This window comes from Scardinius erythrophthalmus (assembly GCF_964197995.2).
Source record: "Scardinius erythrophthalmus genome assembly, chromosome: 5".
In the NCBI taxonomy this organism is placed as follows: Eukaryota; Metazoa; Chordata; class Actinopteri; order Cypriniformes; family Leuciscidae; genus Scardinius; species Scardinius erythrophthalmus.
Genome location: NC_138225.1, coordinates 16,531,746 through 16,551,736, shown reverse-complemented (window position 1 = coordinate 16,551,736; position 19,991 = coordinate 16,531,746). Strand labels below are relative to the sequence as shown.

The window sequence follows — 19,991 nt, the reverse complement described above, 5'->3', positions numbered from 1 at the left end:
GTGTGAATGTAGTTCTGTTACTTGATGTTATTTTAGTAGACCTCTTGTATATAATTAACTCAAAGCAATTAATGGTATTCTGCTGCGCTGTGTCTGAACAAGAAGGTTAGAACTTCCTGTTGACACAAAGAACAAAGACACAAATTTAACCAAAGTTAAACATGTTTAAACTATATAACTTTTTAGTTTTTACTAAGGTCCAAAAGTCTTATTAACATAAAGAATGATACATTTGTCGTAAAGGACATTAATTTAATCAGAACTTCACATTATTTACAATCTGATATAATTTTCTAGAAAAAATATTTTCAGGTGTTTATCATGAAACTCGGGTATACTTGCCGTACTTCATTTAGCCGACCTGCTTGTGTTTAGGTATCATGAGAGACACCTTGATTATTCTCTGATTATTTGAATCTTGAATCTGCCCTGTACACTGGCGTTTTGTTTGCTGGCTCTCAAGGAGTCAAGGAGACATTTGATTCCTTTTTTAGGAGTGGAGAGCCTGTTAGCAGAGACCCACCTGACAGTCAGGTGTGTCTTCAGCTCTAGATGCCTCGCAAGACTGAATAGCTGGACTCAAACTCAAACCGGCAAGATGCCTCGCAGAAAAAATGATATTGCGATAACCGTGGATGATGGTAAGTAGATTTGATTATCAGAAGAGGATCATTCTAATGCATGTTGATTCAATTTGATTCAGTGTATACTAGTAGACTGTTCGTTTCAAGCGCATCCATCTACATATTGGTTGGGTAACTATTTGCAACTTTTATTTAATGGTCTGATATAATTTTTATTTTCTGATGTAGTGCAGTTGATGATTTTACAACTGGCAGGCATGTGTTGTGCTGTTGTGTTTCCTGCTGTTATATGTTTGTGTGTGAGTTTTTGAATGATGACCCTTATTTAACAGGTTTACCTAATTTATGTTAATTGTTTTAATGATTAACACAATATATCATGTATGCCATGAAGTGCACTCATCTGACAGGATGGTAAATAGTTGTGTTATTGTGACAGTATTTTTAAAATGAAAGAAATTCTCTTGATATTAATTCAGTGTGTGTGTGTGTTACAGTTGGGATGGAAATCGATGCAGAATATGATAGTGGAAGTGACGGTACGTTTTGAAGATGACTGAATTTTTTTTTGTTCATGTATTTTTTTATTAACATAATTATTGTTTATCATTATTATTTATTATAATTTTACTTTTGATAATATTCGATAATATTATTGTATTATTTTTAATTACTATTTTGAATGTGCATGTCATGCAGTGATCTTACAAAATGTATTTTGTAAAAAAATTGTATTTGATTAAAATATAATATGAATATATATATATATATATATATATACACACACACTCTCACATACACACACATTTTCTCTATATTTTCAGTGGATTCAAAAAGAAGAGCAAAAGGCAGGAATAAACCGAAGCCTGCTGCTCGAGGAAGGAAAGCCAAGCCTGCCGATAGCGTGGAGGAGAGCGACGAAGAGGAGGAGACTCCACGGAAGAGGAAAGGCCGAAAGAAAAAGGAAGTAAGTGAAGATGAGAGCGAGGAAGAGCAGAAAGGAAGAAGAAAGAAAGCAGCAGGTGCGAAGAAGAGGGCTGCCAAGAAAGATGACTCAGAAGAGGAGAGCGAAGAGGAGAAAGGAGATAAAAGAAAAGGAAGGAAAAAAGGCACAACTAAGAAGGATAAAGAGGTGGAGAATGTCAAGGAGAAGAAGGGGAATGGCAAAGCAGCAGGAAAAGGAGGGAAGGATAAACAGGAAGATAAGGATAAGAAAAAGAACAAAGGCAAAAACAGCAGGTGCAGTATTCTCTAGCCTCCCTCTCCACGCCACACACACACACGGTGCCGTTCACTTCTCATTACCTCCACAGCCATACACATCTATTGCCATAAAAGAACTTTTGAATATTCTCAACTATTCATACTACAAAATTTGTGGTAAAATGCAGCCAAGGAACTAAAACCTCTGAACAACCGAAAAAGTGTTGTTATCATAATATTGTATTGTATTGTATTGATTGTATTGCAATAAATAAATACAAATATTATATTTATTTAATTTATTTAAAGTTTTAATCATTCACTAAACCTTTGTATAGGGTCCATTCAGGGTGATTGGGACACTTTTTGCCATTGAAATGACTTGGAAAAAGTGTCCCAATCAACCTGAATTCACTCCTATATATATAGACTCATCACTATATTATAGAGAATTATAGCAACCAATGTAAAGTAGTATTGTTGTTATTGGCTATACATTTTTTGGTTTCAGTTGGACATTTCATTCTTTTTCTTTTTTTCTTTTGCCTTCCAACTGATGATCTGGAAGTGCTTTTCATGGCCATCCTGCTCACTAGAACTTTTGACTTGACTTGACCAAAACAACAATATCCTTGTGGGATATACTGTTAAACTGGACTTAAAGGACTGACTGCTGACTCTTGGGTCTCGGCTTTGTTCTGCAGCAGTTCATCATCAGACAACAATTCAGAAGACGAGTCTCTGTCTGAGGGAGAGATGGCCCGACTAAAAGAGGAAGTGGAGGAGAAGAAAAAGCTGATAGCGACACTTCGGAACAAACCCTGGCGCATGAAGAGGAAACTCAAATGCCTGAAGTAAAACGGATTTCCTGCTACTCATTGTTTGAGCTCTTGTTTCAGTCACCTCTTACTCAAATGAAGTTCATTTATTTAGCATGAGTTTCATGTTTGTTTATGTGCTTCATTAAAGCTTACAAGTTGCTGTGCTTCTGCTTTCTTGCATTTTCACGTTTCTTAATGCACTTTAAGCTGATGTTTAAAGGAGCTCTTATTGGCTACATATTCTTACTGCCTCTGAAAATTATTTTTAGGAAGCATGGAAGTAATTTGAATTAGGATCAGTATGACAACATGGCGCTTTTGAAGTTTAAAAAGTTTCGGTAAAGAATCACCATCATCCAAAATGCGCTCGATTGCACTTTGAGATAAAACAATTGACACAGAGACTACGCCAATGCATTCATTACCTAGTGGCCTCCGTCTGAACCTTTACCTCAGACTGCCCAGTGGAATTGACCAGTGTGGGTGACAAACGAGAGTTTGGACAAGTGCCCTCAGAAGTTAGCAGAGACTGACACACTGCCCAAGAAAGCATCAATAACATGGGCCCTGAAGCTGTAGGGAAAGAAACAGTGCCACATAGGGGACACTCACTTGGCAAAGCTTCATGGGTAACTTCTGTTTGGTGAGTGGAATGTTACAGTTTCATGAGCTTGATGCTGTTTTATGCATGCTGATGTTTCTTGAGGGCAGTCTTTGCATGCATGTTTGGGTACAATTCTCTTCAGAGATCTCATGTACCAAGTGCCAAAAGGTTATGTGGTCATGTCCAAACAATACACGGATGTCGATATGGTCCACCACGGGTTATAATGAGGTGCTTTGTAGGTTTGAGTTTTAGTTCAGTTAACTACAATTACACTGGTACCCATACTATTTCCATGTGAAAACATTAAAGGGTTGGTTCATCCAAAAATGAAAGTTCTTTCATCATATACTCACCCTCATGTCATTTCAAATCAAACCCGTATGACTTCTTCTCTTCTTTTGCCTATACAATGAAAGTCAAAGGGGTCTAAAACAACACTGGACCTCAGTGACTTTCATTTTATGGACAATCCCCCCCCCCCCCCCCAATATCTTCTTTTGCTTCACATTTGGGTGAACTATCCCTTTAAGTAATATCCGTTTATTAGTGAATTAGTTCATCTTGTGTCCATCTGGACCATTCACATTCATTATTCATTGATGAGTTAATTAATTGGCTGTAGGCTCAAGTTACAGAGTGTGAAGGTTGTGAGTGAAACATGATATTTGTTCCTAGTATTATCTCTGGTGCTTACTATACAATGCTGAATGGCCATGCTGCGTAATAAACGCAGAACCAGCCAGTAAGTCAATGGACTGGTCCGTCTACACATGTATAGCAGCATGCAAAGATTACAACCCCAACAGGACAGAGAGAAATACTCATGCCCCGTTAAAATCTGAAACAAAAACAGAAAGTTTGTTTAGATATTGTGTCATACATTTTATTTCCATGCTAATACAAGTTTCTATTTATATCACCTGTTAGAGAAGCCCAGGGGTTTGTAGAAAAGTTTGAAGGGGCTTTGGGCAAAGGAAAAGGAAGGAGACTCTATGCATTCAAAGTCATGATGGCTAAGGTACAGCATTAAATATTCCATAGTGACATGTTACATTTTAAATGCAATCACTGAATATTTTTTGTTTTATTCGTTTCTCAGAAATTAATCAAATTCAATAGAGACTTTGAAAACTTCAAGACAGCCTGCATTCCCTGGGAGAGTCGGATAAAAGAAGTGGAAAGTCTGTTCATTTCTGTTTATTTTTCTTTTGTATCGAAATCTGTATTTTCAGAGTTCAGTGTGTTTCTTATTCTCTTCTCAACTGTTTTATTCTCGAAGGTCACTTTGGGTCATCTGTTGCCTCCTACTTCATTTTCCTGCGGTGGATGTATGGATTAAACCTTGTTCTCTTCGGCTTTGTGTTTGGACTTGTTGTTATGCCAGAGGTGAGATGTGATGCTAATGTCTTTGTTTAAACACCTTTTAGGCAATGTACACTACCGTTTATTGTAAAAATCGTAATATTGTAAATTTTATTACAATTTCTATTTTCATATATTTTTAAAGAGTCATTCTTCCTGTGATGGCAAAGCTGAGTTTTCAGCAGCCATTCCTCCTGTCTTGTGTCACATGATCCTTCAGAAATCATTCTTATATGCTGGTTTGCCTCTCAAGAAACTTTTCCTATTATTATCAGTGTTGTGCTGCTTGATATTTTTTTTGTGGAAACCGTGATTGGTCAGATTGGTAACCGAAAGGTTGCGGGTTTGATTCTCAATACCAGCAGGAAATGAATGAAATGCACTTGAGCACCAACCCACAATCGCTCCCCGGGTGCCACAGCAATGGCTGCCCACTGCTCCGGTTGTGTGTGTACACGGTTTGCAGTGTTTGTTCACTACTCACTGCTCCTAATAACTGCACTAACTTGAATGGGTTAAATGCTGAGTACAAATTCCAAGTATGGGTTATCATACTTGGCCTTCATGTCATAAAAGAGAAAATTTAAATAAAAGCTACACTAATATGATCTGTGTCTTTCTCTTTGCAGGTACTGATGGGCATGCCTTACGGCTCCCTTCCCAGAAAAACAGTCCCCAGAGAAGAACAGGATACTGCCATGGACTACTCTGTCCTGTTTGAGTTTGGCGTAAGGATTTTTCACTATTGGATTCTGTGTAAAAGAGGTTGTAAGATTGCTATTGTCTTATTTGGATTATACCTTTAGCATTTTTTTCACAGGGTTATTGCAAGTACTCCGTTATGTTTTATGGTTTCTACAATAATCAACGAAGTATCGGATTCCTGCAGTTCCGGTTACCTCTGTCATATCTTTTGGTTGGTGTTGGGATATTTGGCTACAGTCTAATGGTGGTTATCAGAACGTGAGTCTAATAACTACATCTGCAGCATTGACAGTGTCACTCTGTTTAGGGTTTTGCTCACTGAAAATTCTCTTTTTGCTGATAATGTGGAGCCTCTTTCTTTCTTTCTTTTTTTAATGGCCTTCCTTCTTCTAGAATGGCAAGAAATGCCAATGAAGGAGGAGATGGAGCAGAGGATAGTGCCTTCACCTTTTGCTGGAAGCTGTTTACCAGCTGGGATTACCTTATAGGAAACCCAGAGACAGCTGACAACAAGTTCGCATCCACCACCACAAGCTTCAAGGTTAATAACAGCAATCGTATCAAAGAATGGTACACTGTGCTGTGAAAACTTCTGCATAGCTAGACTGATCAAATCAAACATTAACTGAGTCATATTTCCTCAGGAATCTATAGTGGATGAGCAGGAAAACCTAAAGGATGAGAACATTCACCTGCGCCGCTTTCTACGTGTCCTAGCCAACGTTCTCATCCTGTGCTGCTTGGGTGGGAGTGGATTCCTCATCTACACTGTGGTCAAAAGATCTCAAGAATTTGCCAAGAAGGACAGGAATGAACTGACGTGGCTTCAAAAAAATGAGGTACCCCTTTTCTTTTATCTTTCAATTTATTAATATGATGGTACATGAAAAAAAAAGAAGGAAATTGTGAAACTCTGTGTCTTCTTCGGTCAGGTTGAACTTGTGATGTCCCTGTTGGGCTTGGTGTGTCCACCTCTGTTTGAGGTCATAGGGGAGCTGGAAGACTATCACCCTCGAATCGCCCTAAAATGGCAGCTGGCCAGAATCTTTGCCCTCTTTCTGGGCAACCTGTACACTTTTCTGTTTGCTCTGTTTGATGAAGTCAATGCAAAGGTATGACCATAGAGGGTATAGTAACCATAAACATAATGAAAAAAGAGGATATTACTCTTCTTAAGAGTTTTGGGATCAGCCCTTACACATATACCTGTTACATTTTATGTGAATCATTTCTTTGGTATTGTATGTTCACAGCTTGAAAATGAGAAACAGATAAAAAATGAAACCATCTGGGCTCTTAAAGAATACTACGACAACTACACCTTACAGTACAATGTCACAGAAAACATTCCCCCTCCAATCACCTCCCCAGCTGATGTCATCAGGGGGCCATGCTGGGAAACAGAAGTTGGCATTGTAGGTACCGTCAGCAACAACATCACCATCACCAAAGTTATCAGTAACAGTCAGTGCTGAACATGTACAGTGTTGGCACTATTTTCAATGGAAAGTAGCTAAAGCCTGCTCAAAAATTTACTACATGTCGCTGGATGACGTAATGCGCCAATTGTCAGCACTTTACATCCGTTTTTTCTCCTAATCCGTGCTCACATGTATTTTAATATAATATATAGCCTAATGTCCAATAAAGCTACATATCTTCTGTCAGAAAATGGAACAAGTATGTCACAGTAACCGATTACATGTTAACCAGCAGTCCAAATATCACTATATTTGTTGTTAGCTGACAAGTTGCTAAGTTGGCAACACTGACCCTATAGTGCTTGACAAAATATTAGTCACAAAAATATTTTTTTTGAAATGGAACAGTTTAACCCTAAAATGTAAAAGTACATCTAAAACAAAGTTTGCATTTATCATATTTGATACATCAGGCTTTTACGGTTCATAGAGTGTGAAATAGTCACAGCAGGGGTGGCGAACTCCAAAGTTCAGCTCCAACCCCAATCAAACACACCTGAACCAGATCATCAGGGCCCACGTCTGAAAGCTTAAGCGCTGCCTTCGGAGGATGCATTCCGGGGTAGAAAGGCATCAAGGAACGTCTGAATCCAATGTTAGCTTCACTTCCTGTCTCCTCCTGACATACCTTCATCTGTTCGATTTTTGAAGGCAGCATAGTTGTATCTTTCGCTGACTTTAATATCCCACAATCCCGTGCTTTCCATTCTGTGACAGTTCAGCTAAGAAATAAAGATGCTGTCTGAAAGTTGCGGTTGCTGGTTTGTGTGTAAATGTACGTTTTTGGCCAACGTTTGGCCACTTCTGATGTCATTTCTAACAAGAAATTACTATTGATATAAAATATTAACTTTGTTTTCACCAATGCTCCCTCTATTATGCCTTAAATCATTAAACCGTTACGCTGCCTCAGAAGTCTGTCTGAAATCAGATTTGTGAGGTACTTTTGTGCGCAAACGCACAAGTGCAACAAGAACTTAAGTTGCTTCAGTCTAGTAAATGTTAATCTTGAAATATTACTGACAATGCAAAAGTTTTACAAATATAAAATAATTTTACTAAAAGGCCTTTTACTTGCTAAAAAAGTATGATCTATCAAACAGAGTGCCGAAATCATGCAGTAGATTGTGTGCAACAGGATTCTCAGCAATGTTTGATTCATGCTAATAATTCAAAGGCCTTAGAAATTCATGTATCAAACATAATACAGTAGGCTTTATATGGTTAAAATGTACTGCTTTATTTGCTCACAGGAGTTTGTGAAGCTCACCGTATCCGACATCCAGGTGACATACCTGACCATTCTGATAGGGGACTTCCTACGAGCCGTGATTGTGAGATTCCTCAACTATTGCTGGTGTTGGGATCTTGAAGCTGGGTTTGTAAGTCCAAGCTCACACCCTGCTGTTATTCAAGTTACTCACGTAACACAGTGTAAACAAGCTGGAACAGTATCAGTTGGATGACCTCTGTCAGATGCACATTTTAGTTGTTAAGTTTAATTCTTAGCAATTTAGCGATGATGTGACGTTCCCATCAAGAAGAGGGCGGATGTTAGAAACCTGACTGACTGTGAATATGTCAGGTTAAGTATATTCGCATCAAAAGTTTTTTGTGCTCAGAAATGACTGCTCTATATGGCTTTGCCCTGTCGCCCTCATTTTCCTGTTACTCGATATAGGTAACATACTACTCATTCATCCGAGGTCAACTGAACTCCATGAGAAGGTGGCAGGATAGGTGATAGGGCTGCTTTACAACCAGAGTCACAGAGAGACACACTACACCATTCAGGGCACTTAATTACAGAGAGAGAGAGAGAGAGAGAGAGAGAGAGAGAGAGAGAGAGAGAGAGGTATCTTTTACTGTGACATCTCTTTCTGTGTTGTCATGCATACAGATATTTATGCATGTGTGTTTGTGTTTCTGCAGCCATCTTATGGAGAGTTTGACATCAGTGGTAATGTACTTGGGCTCATCTTCAACCAGGGAATGATCTGGTAAGTAGATCATGCGAGTAAAAACACAGCATCTCGGCGATGGACAGTGTGATGGCCTTACATAATGTGTGTGTTTCAGGATGGGCGCATTTTACGCCCCTGGGCTGGTGGGAGTAAACGTGTTGCGTCTGCTGAGCTCCATGTATTACCAGTGCTGGGCAGTGATGGCCTGTAACGTTCCCCATGAGAGAGTGTTCAAAGCCTCGCGTTCTAATAACTTCTACATGGGATTGCTCCTCCTCGTCCTCTTCCTCAGTCTCATGCCTGTGATCTACTCCATTATGACCCTGCCACCGTCTTTTGACTGTGGACCCTTCAGGTAGCTTTTTAACCATATAAAGATTTATGTACTAATCCTTGAAAAGGCTCACTGTGGTCAAAAATGGGAAAAAGTTGAAAAGTACAGAATGCCTGAACAAATTATTCCTGTAGGAACAGATTTGTTATCCCTATTCATGTATTAAGTATGGAAGCCCATTTACGCCACATAAGAAAAAGAAATCATGCTTTGGTAAATCATGATTATGCCATGAAAAGTCAAAATTATGACATGCATAAGTAATTATAAGATAAAGTTGAAATTACAGTTGTAATTGAAATTATTCAACCTCCATTGCAAATCAGGTTTATTGGCAAAATGTACAGACTTTCAGCTGCTTGCCTTGAAAAAATCAAACAAAAGTAATTGAAATTGCTCAACACAACAAATGTTTCAAGTGGTTTCCCCAAATTCAACTGAAAATGTAACATTTAATGACTTCTGCAGTCTCAAACTTATTCAACCCCTTCATGGCAAGCATCTTTAATACTTAGTAGAACACCCTTTTGCTGTTATGACCTGCTGCAAACAAGATGTATAACCAGACACCAGCTTCTGGCAGCGTTTCTGAGGAATCTTAGTCCATTCCTCATGAGCAAAGGCCTCCAGTTCAGTAATATTCTTGAGTGTGTGTGCTGCAACTGCCTTCTTCAAATCCCACCAGAGATTTTCTATGGGGTTCAAGTCAGGTGACTGATGGCCACTGTAGAATCTTCCAGGACTTCTTCTGCACCCAAGCCTTGGTGGAATTTGAGGATGCTTGGGATCATTGTCCTGTTGGAAGGTCCAATGACACCCAAGCTTCAGCTTCCTCCCTGACTGCATGACGTTTTCTCCTAGGATTTTCTGATACTTCAATAAATCCATCTTGCCTTCCACATGCTGCAGGTTTCCAGTGCCAGAAGATGCATAGCAGCCCCAGAGCATCACCGAACCACCACCATGCTTAACTGTAGGCAGAGTGTTCTTTTCAGCATATGCTTCATTCTTCTTCCTCCTGAAAAGTTCCAGTTTTGTTTTATCGCTCCACAGAACAGAATCACAAACATTCTGTAGCTTATTTATATGATTTTGAGCACTTTTCTTGTGCTTTTGAATCAGTAGCTTTGTACGTCATGGAGTTCTGGCACTGGAATCGCATGCATTTAGTACACGCCTTACTGTGCAAGCTGAAACCTCAGTGTCTGTTGCCACCAAGTCTTGCTGCAGGTCTTTTCAGTCACTCAAGGGTCAAGGGTTTTTTCTGAATCTGTCTTCTCAGAAATCTGATTGCAGCCATTGATAGATTCATTTTTCTGCCCCTTCCAGATAGTGTAACTACTGTCTTTAACTTTGAACTTGCAAACTATGCTTCCAACGGTGTCTCTAGGAACATTTAGTGCCTTTGCAATGTTTTTGTATCATGTTCCTTGTTTGTGAAGAGCAATGATATCTTCACTTAACTTTTTGGATCATTTTTTTTGACTTAGCCATATTTCTAATATGCAGTCAAACGTGACACTCAACAAACCTAGCCAGTTCAGATCTTTCATGTGTTCTAGCTCAATCACACCAGGTGCAACTAATGAAGCCCTTCATTAGTTGCATCAGGTGTGTTTGAGACAACACCTGTTTTGCAGATTTGTGCTGTTGTGAGGGATTCTATTCAGGGGTTGAATTTTGAGACTGCAAAAGACATTAAAAGTTGCAATTTCAGTTGAATTTGGGGAAACCACTTAAAACATTTTTGTTCATTGCAAACAGCTGAAAGTCTGTAAATTATGCCAATAAACCTGATTTGCAATGGGGGTTGAATAATTTCGATTACAGCTATAGGCCTATATATGATGTATGTACATATAGTACAGTGTGTCATAATTTTGACTTTTTATATCATAATTTTGGCTTTTTATTTATTTAGATTACAGAATGTACAAAATTATAACATTTAATCTCATAATGACTTCATATGTCTTTTTAATCTCAATTATGCATGATATTTTTCTTATTTATGGGGAAATGAGCTTTCATGATTAAAGGCAAATTAATACAGGAGATGTGATAAAATACTTAGCTGGTTGCAACTTACTTAGCTAAGAGGTTATAAAACAGTAATTAAATAAATGTGTGTTATTTGCAGGATATTTTGAACAAGTATGTCTTAAAATGTTACAAAAACATCTTACTACAGTATAATAACAAGCTTGTTTCATGTTGGTCCATCAATATGGAATAAAAATGTATATTTTAAATTGTCATACATTTTTAGACCAGCAAAATAGGGCCTAGACCATGAACTCTGTCGTCGATTTTTCCCTAAACCTAACTATCTGGGTCGTCTTCAATCGACGTTCCCTTCCTACTCTAAGTCTACCTGGGTCGTCTCCAATCGACGTTCCCTATATAGTCTACCTGGGTCGTCTCCAATCGATGTTCCCTAACGTCTCCAGTCGACGTTCAATATATAGTCTACCTAACTAACTTGCTTCCCTAACTAGCTTTCTTGCTGCGCAGCAATGATCGACAAACAGACTTCCACAAATGTCCTTTAAATGCTTTAATCATGGCCGGAAGAGTTCCCGAGCAGTTCTCAGGGAATCTCTCCCAAGAAGAAGCAAGGGCGGAGGATCTCAGACAAATTCCATTGAGAATCCCACCAGTTAATAGAATACAACAGTTTTTATAGAATAGGGAGGTATGGCAAAATGATATTAATTTAATTGGTTCTTCATATGCAAACCTTTCTGTTACTAGGTAAAGCAAACTTTGTTTTAATGATTACTTCATTGTTAATCACAAGATTCTAACCTAGTCATCTGTCTAGTTTCATTTCCCATATTTGTTATTTTTACACTCACACAACCAAAGTCAAAAGGGTATGGCAACACAACATACAACATTCAAAAACACAGGACAGAACGTTTTAGTACACTGTGTTTCAAAGTGTTAGTTTTGTTTGGCCTAAAAAGGGAAGTAAGGTTAGATGTTAGAGTTAATATTAGTTTGATATACAGTTTACTATTTTATTCATTAAAAATCCACCACATCTCATATTTAAATTTTTCTGTTGAATCATAAATGTCCTGAGCAATATGAGATCCACGTCTCTCCACAGTGGTAAAGATAAGATGTTTGATGTGATCACGGAGACTATAGAGAAGGACTTGCCACCATTTATGGCAGACATCTTCGGTTATGCATCCAATCCAGGCCTCATAATTTCTGCAGTCCTGCTCATGGTGTGAGTAGTCACCTAATGTGAAATATAAAGGTAAATGTTATGATTTATTTGCATTTAATAAAACTATCTGTATGTCTTGTCTCTGACAGGTTGGCTATTTATTACCTGAATGCTGTGTCCAAAGCATATCAGAACGCTAACATGGAATTAAAACGCAAAATGCAAATGGTTGGTAAACGTTTTTTTGTAAATGATGGTAAAGTTGTCTGACATCAGCAGTGTCAGCTATTGGTTTATATTTTCTGCTCCATCATATAGCAAAGAGATGAGGAGAAGAACAGGAGGAACAACAAGGACAGCACCAACCAGGTGATGAAAGACCTGGAGGATCTTATGCCCAACAAGTCCCTGATTCCCCCTCCATCTGCTGAAGAGGCTGGTCAGTGGGCTAAACAACTCGTTGAACTAGTCATGACATGTTTGTTTTGCCGTGTTTCCCCTACTGGTGTTCACATTGTAGGAGATGCTTCCAAACTCTTGTGATCTTCAAACTTGAGAGTGGAACAGTCTTCATTCACAATGGAGTGTCTGTTTCTGTGACAAACTTGCCATTTTTATTACAGAGAAACCAACTGACCAGCTTAGCAAGTCACCAAAAGTGACTGGCAAACCAGGTGCTGCAGCCACCGGGAAAGGGGTACATGTTCAGAGAGATGTGTCTTTGGCTGCGGCAAATCCTCGGGCACCAGTGACTCGCCCTCCAGGTCCCAGGCCACCCGGGCCTCTCCCAGGTAATGGCCGTGGACCTCCACCAGGTCAAGGGATGGGAAGAGGGAGAGGTGGACCACCACCACGAAGATAAGGCTTTAAGAATGTATATACTGTAGACACACACTCCACAGTCATACTACATATGGATCCAAATCGAATTGTAATACTATAACAGTGAGGTGGTGCTGTTGTTGTAAATATTTTTTGTGTAAAATTTATTTGTATGCTATTTAAAAAAGTGCAATAAAAGGTTTATGGATATACATGTCTGTGGTGGTTTATCAAATCATTTCCATTATTATTGCAAACAGATCAGGAATATATGAAATAAACATGTATTCATGAATTGGATACCCTTCTTATGATCCCCCTTGTTGTGCCTTTATGCTTGGATAGTTGTCAAAAATAAATTAAATATTAAAAATTAAAAATAGTATATATTTAATATTTTGCAGGCATCAAGAGGAAACCTGAAAACATAAATTGAACTTTAATTTGAACCTTTTAAATAACTTTCAGTGTCACAGAACAATAAATGCAACGTTGTTAATATAAGATTTGTTTTCTTAAGTTTATTATTATTAAATATTTTTTAAGTCAAATCAAATTATATGTGCAGTGCTAAGTATTGGGAATCCAGTATGCTCAATAGCTTACCCAGAATCCAGTCATTATTTCCTTGTTTCATAATATGTTCCCTTATAGGCTACCACATATTAAATAATTAAGTAGAACAGAAGGCTACTTTAATTACTGGAGTTTCGTCTATGACAAATGCACTTCTACAGACAAGAATGCAATTACTACTGGTCCACTAACGTACTGGCAATTATTATTTTATTTTTTTAAGATAATGGTTGGCGTATTTTTTTACGCCAAGCAATGTCTACCAATTTGATTTGACGTTTTTTTTTTTTTTTTTTTTTTTCATTAGATTTTACGAATCTAATTTTAAAACCCTCCCTAAAATGCATACAGAAACCATCGACGCAAACAGTCACAGCTGGCAGTATTATTTCATTAACAGACTGTCATATAACTCGATGCAATTTTCTAATCATAATCGATTCTGCTTTCTCTTTCCTCCTCGATTTGTAAAGGCTGTGAGCTTTCAGGGTTTTAAAACACTGCCATCGTGTGGAAACACGCACTTAATATCTCATTGGCTTTCATTCATGCTTGTGCATCGATCATCTCGACGGCCCTCCAGTGTTCTCCTGAGAATCAGTCTGTGTTTTTGTGCAGTCATGGAGACACGTACGTTCTTAAAAAGAGTTCTTGCACAGCCATTTTTCAGCTGGTGATACTTTGGAAGTATTTGATTGCAAACGCGGGAGCGGTTTCAAAGGTAAGCTTTTTTCCGCTTCTGTCTTCAGTGCCGTTTTATTTGAAAGTAATATACATTCATACTATAATAGCTATTATAAAGGTTTAATTTCTCTAAAGTTTATCTTTAAAGCTATTTATAGAGTGTAAAATAGAGCAGTGTATTATGCTTAATGCGTTAAACCCCTATTTTTAAACATATCACAGTCATTTTCTCCCTTTGCAGTGTATGCCATGTATCTTGAGGAGATTTCCCGAACGACTAACGTTACATCTGGAGTGACTTTGTTCCTCTGTGCCTTCGCTCTGCTCTTGCTGGCTCTCCATGGTCGACGGAGAGGACCAGGCTGCTCCTTTCCTCCAGGTCCCAAACCTTGGCCGTTAGTGGGCAACCTTTTCCAGATGGGGGAACAAATCCATTTGTCATTAACAAACCTGAGGGTTCAGTATGGAGATGTGTTCCAGGTGCAAATGGGTTCTCTTGTGGTAGTTGTTTTGAGCGGCTATTCTACAATCAAGGAGGCTCTGGTGCGGCAAGGAGAGGCATTTGCTGGACGCCCTGACCTTTTTACATTCTCTGCCGTTGCTAATGGCACCAGTATGACATTTAGTGAGAAGTATGGCGAAGCTTGGGTGCTTCACAAAAAGATCTGCAGAAATGCCTTGAGGACCTTCTCCCAAGCTGAGCCCAGAGACTCAAGTGCCTCGTGTCTTTTGGAGGAACATATCTGCACAGAGGCCATGGAGATGGTGGAGGCTCTGAAGGAACAAGGAGATAAGGTTGGGGATTCAGGGCTCGACCCGGTTAAGTTGCTAGTGACCTCAGTTGCCAATGTGGTCTGCACTCTGTGTTTTGGCAAGCGGTATGCCCATAACGATAAAGAGTTCCTCACCATCGTCCAAATCAATAATGAAGTCCTGCGCCTCTTTGCTGCAGGGAATCTGGCAGACTTTTTTCCTATCTTCCGTTACCTGCCCAGTCCGTCTCTGCGAAAGATGGTCCAGCACATTGGCAGAATGAACAGCTTCATGGAGCGCAACATCAGGGAACATCTCATCACCTTTGATAGGGTAATACTGTTGAAATATAAAAATGAGAAGACAAAACATTCCTGCAGGAACATAATTATTTTATCCCAGAGATGAGTGGCAGATTGTTAGTGTCAGAAGCCTCAGATTACATCTCTTCTCATGAGATGTCTCTTATGCTCACCAAGGCTGTGTTTATTTTATCAAAACACAATACGGTAAATTCAATAAAACAGTATAACATTGTGAACTAGCGTTACTCTAGTCTTCAGTGTCACATGATCCTTCAGAAATCACTCTGATTTGGTGCTAAAGTAACATTTCTTATTATAAGCAATTTGAAAATAACTGTCTTTACTGTCACTTTTTATCAATTTAATTCATCATTGCTGAATAAAAGAATAAAACTATTAATCTCTTTAAAAAAACTAAATCTTACTGGCCTTAAACTTTGAACAGTATGCTATATTGGTATTTTTTTTATACATTGTGGTCAGTAACTATTATCCGACCTATACTCCAAAATATAAAGAGATTTTTCTTTCAGAGTGCATGTGAAGTGATGCTTTCTTTCTGTTTATACAAACTAAAATATTCACATGCACAGTTGAATTTGGTGTAAACAATGCATGCATGTGTGGAGAAGGCACCCGCATACATGGAACAAGATGGATGTAAATGTCATAGAGAGAGTACATTCACTGTTTATTTTCCCACATTTTAAACATTTTGCAAATCTGATTCTCTGTGTTTTTTGTACAGAACTGTATTCGGGACATCACCGATGCCCTTATAGCAATGAGTGAGGACAGGCAAGAGGACGAGCAAACGGCCATGCTCAGCAACTCACAGATCGTCCACAGTGTTATTGACATCTTCGGAGCCGGTGAGAGACCAGGAGTCAAGAGAATACATGTGCGAATGTGGCGTCGTGCTTTTAGAAAGACATACAACAGAACCATTTACATCCAGAACCAGATGTTTTTCCTGGCTCTTTGCTGTCACAGGGGAGGCTCTGCAGACTGATCTAGAATAGACATGGAGTTTTTCTGACAATTTGCTTTAGATGTACTGTATGTTCTTCATCTGCTCTTGGCTTGTGCTGTTCATTCCTGTTTCAGTTTATGCATCTTGGTAGTTCTAGTTCATTAAACAGTATTTAACAAACCCCCATGAGGAGCTCAAACCACTCATTTTCATTCTTTTAGCCTGAGAACAGCCCACAACACATCTTCTTTCGATTTGGTTGCCCATATGCTAATTGTGACTTGTGTCTTAAGGCTGTTAACAGATTATGATCATAAACAATGCCTTTTTTTTTCCTTGTAGGTTTTGACACTATCATCTCCGGTTTGCAGTGGAGCCTTTTATACCTGATCAAGTTTCCAGACATCCAGGCTAAAATCCTCCAGGAGATAGGTGAAGACTAGAAAGGGCCAATCAACACAACATTGTGTTTACTAGAAAAAACAATTTCCCATCATGCACGTCCCTTTCTTCAGCTGTGCTGCGGCATCCTGGGGAAACTGAATCTGCATTAGCGGGATTTGTGGTTTGTTGTGGGACAGACACAGGAAACCAAAAATTATAGACGATTCAATACACAATTTTGAAAGTGGAGTTTAAAATACGTTGATGGAGAACTAAAAGTGTCTTCCTGTGGCCTTGCTTTATTTTGGTCTTTTGGAATTTGCTATGAAAAGGGAAATGATTTTGTTTTAAATGAGATTTTATCTACAGGGTTATTTGACTGCAAAAAGAGACATCTGAATTTTTTTTTTTTTTTTTTAAGAAATCTTCCAGTACTAAAACAATTTGTGAGGTCCAAAATAATATGGTTAAATTCAGTTCAAAATTCATGAAGTATCTCTTCATCTTCATTTCTGGGTGTTTATTATGCTATATGTGCTTTCCTAGATAATCAGGTTGGTATGAACAGGCTTCCACAGTTTAAAGACAAGCCAAACATGCCGTACACAGAAGCTTTCATATTTGAAGTGTTTCGTCATGCATCCTACATGCCTTTCACCATACCTCACTGGTGAGTCCATTTTTTCTCTGTTTCTCTATAGTATCATAGTGTTATAGTTATAGTATCATACTATTAACATATGACTGTATTCATAAACAGGTACTCACATTTTCCTCCATGTTATCTAGCACAACTGAAAACATAATACTGAATGGATACTTCATCCCCAAAGACATGTGTGTGTTCATCAACCAATATCAAGTCAATCACGATGTGTAAGTATCACATTCCTGACACATTCTTATTAATGTGTTTCCTAAGGCTCTCTTTATTATATACATATTATTTAGTTCATTAATATGATATTATAATATGAAATATAATGTAAATGATTATAAATCATTTTATTACATCATTTTATATATAAAAGTAAAGTTATTTTTATAATATTTATTCATATATTTTTACATTAATTTTTATCTTTTATATAAATATATAACGTTAATAAATTCAATAACTCAATAGAACTGAATTAAACTCATTATTTGGCAAAAAGGGAAATTTGGGGCGATCCTGAGGCTTTCCGACCCGAACGATTCCTCACCCTGTCTGGCCATCTGAATAAAAATGTGACTGAGAAGGTAATGATATTCGGCATGGGAATACGGCGTTGCCTCGGTGACAGCTTTGCCCGTCTGGAGATGTTTGTGTTCTTAACCACCCTGTTGCATCGTCTGCACATAGAGAATGTTCCAGGGCAAGAGCTTGACCTGAGCTCTACATTTGGACTCACCATGAAGCCCAGACCCTTCCTAATAAAAATCTCACCTCGTAACTAAACTATTATGCTCTCAGTGTTCCAGGTGTTATGTTTTATGCACCCCAAATCAACCTACAATGCACCTCAGAATCATTGAAGTCACAGCACAAAGCTAATGTCGGCCATCACTGGACTGCTAAGCTAATTCGTCACTAATAATCATCATGTGGTCTTTTCTCTACCTCTGTTTCAAATGTTAGTGTTTTAGTAGAGTATTCAGCTCAACTGTTACTTGAATGTTTACTTTTGTACTCTGAGCTTATCAATATATGTGATCATGCATGAAGGATTAAGCTTGTAAGTGTTTCACAGATATTTGAAACATCTAAGAAAGCCACAATATGTTAAGCTGCTTTGTGTTACATAAACTGAATCAGTGAGAGAGAATCAGATCTGATTTTGCATTAACAAACAAATATTGTTAATAATGAATAAAATGTAATCCAGTTTAATATAATATATTGACTATACAAAATTATATGATATTTATAATACTTTAAAGTTGTCAAGTCTCTCATATCACTAAACTGTTGTTATCCTTGTTATTGAACATCACAGAATTTAATAGAATAAAGGACAGTTAAAACCCCTAAAATGTATTTGTTTAGTTTTTTTTTTTTTTTTTCATTTTCAAAGTTTGTGAAGAGAGATGAGTGATTGAGATCTGTTTGTGTCTCTTGACTATAGCATGAGCTGGTATTGATGTACACTACCTTTCAAAAGTTTGAGGACAGAAAGATTCTTTATTTATTTATTTGAAAGAAATTGATAAAATGTATTCAATTGTTTAAGACTTTTACGTTATTACAAAGAAAATCCATTTTAAATAAATGCTGTTCTTTTGAACTATCTATTCATCAAAGAATCCAGAAAAAAATAACGTTTTTTAACACTGATGACAATAAGAAAAGTTTCTTCAGCACGAGTAATGACTGATGAAAATTCAGCTTCACCACCACAGGAATAAATTAAAATATAGGAAGTGTCCCAATTCAAAGACCGCATCCTTCGAAGGCCGTGAAAGGTCGGGCCGAGCGTTGTGAAATGGGACTGACTAGCCATGGAGGACTGGTCTTGTCTCCTAGCAACTGTGACAACTGTCATTGATGACTGACAGTAAAGTTTGTACAGGGTTTATAATGTTCTAAGTCTAAATATGTTCACCACGGTCCATTTCTGTACATAAGAAAGAGTATAAACTATATATAATCGCATCTTAGTAAAATATGAGTCAACGTGTGAATGTGTGGCTTATATTGAAACCCAATACTTAAATTAAAAGCAAATTCTCTGAAAATCCTTTCATCACTGGCACGGATAACATTATATATATACATCTCATATTAGATCATATCATATTATAATCATCATATTAGAATGATTTCTGAAGGATCATAAGACACCAAAGACTGGAGTACTTGCTGATGAAAATTCAGCTTTGCATCACAAAAATAAATGACATTTTAAAGTATATTAAAAAAGAGAACCATTATTTTAAATTGTATTAATATTTCATAATATTTATGATTTTTTTTTTTTTTTTTACTGCAGGCTTGATGAGCATAAGAGACTTCTTTCAAAAACATTAAGAATAGTAATGTTTCCAAACTTTTGACTGGTACTGTATATATATATATATATATATATATATATATATATATATATATATATATGTGTGTGTGTGTGTGTGTGTGTGTGTGTGTGTGTATATATATATATATATATATATATATATATATATATATATATTTTTTTTATCAGGTTAAACTTTGATTAGTCACTCAAACCTATATCTAAACCTCTAAACCTTTTTTTTTTTTTTTTTAACACT

The 19,991-nt window shown here is 37.6% G+C and overlaps 2 protein-coding genes across 2 annotated transcripts; both read left to right on the top strand.

The window, feature by feature from the left end:
* Positions 1-598: 598 nt before the first annotated feature.
* tmc2b (transmembrane channel-like 2b) lies at positions 599-13,277 on the top strand (the record flags this gene model as incomplete). The annotated part of the gene is made up of 19 exons (XM_081364741.1): positions 599-641; positions 1,409-1,823; positions 2,492-2,641; positions 4,143-4,233; positions 4,315-4,396; positions 4,495-4,601; positions 5,207-5,305; positions 5,398-5,540; positions 5,676-5,823; positions 5,927-6,121; positions 6,215-6,394; positions 6,536-6,697; positions 8,017-8,145; positions 8,696-8,763; positions 8,843-9,082; positions 12,177-12,302; positions 12,392-12,470; positions 12,561-12,681; positions 12,866-13,277. The coding sequence occupies 19 exons, from the start codon at positions 599-601 to the stop codon at positions 13,102-13,104; spliced, it is 2,817 nt and encodes a 938-aa protein (XP_081220867.1). The 3' UTR covers positions 13,105-13,277.
* Positions 13,278-14,160: 883 nt separating this feature from the next.
* On the top strand, positions 14,161-18,751 carry cyp1d1 (cytochrome P450, family 1, subfamily D, polypeptide 1). Its single transcript, XM_081364846.1, has 7 exons — positions 14,161-14,361; positions 14,566-15,410; positions 16,131-16,254; positions 16,698-16,787; positions 17,286-17,409; positions 17,529-17,615; positions 17,897-18,751. The coding sequence occupies exons 2-7, from the start codon at positions 14,574-14,576 to the stop codon at positions 18,177-18,179; spliced, it is 1,545 nt and encodes a 514-aa protein (XP_081220972.1). The 5' UTR covers positions 14,161-14,361; positions 14,566-14,573; the 3' UTR covers positions 18,180-18,751.
* Positions 18,752-19,991: the final 1,240 nt, after the last annotated feature.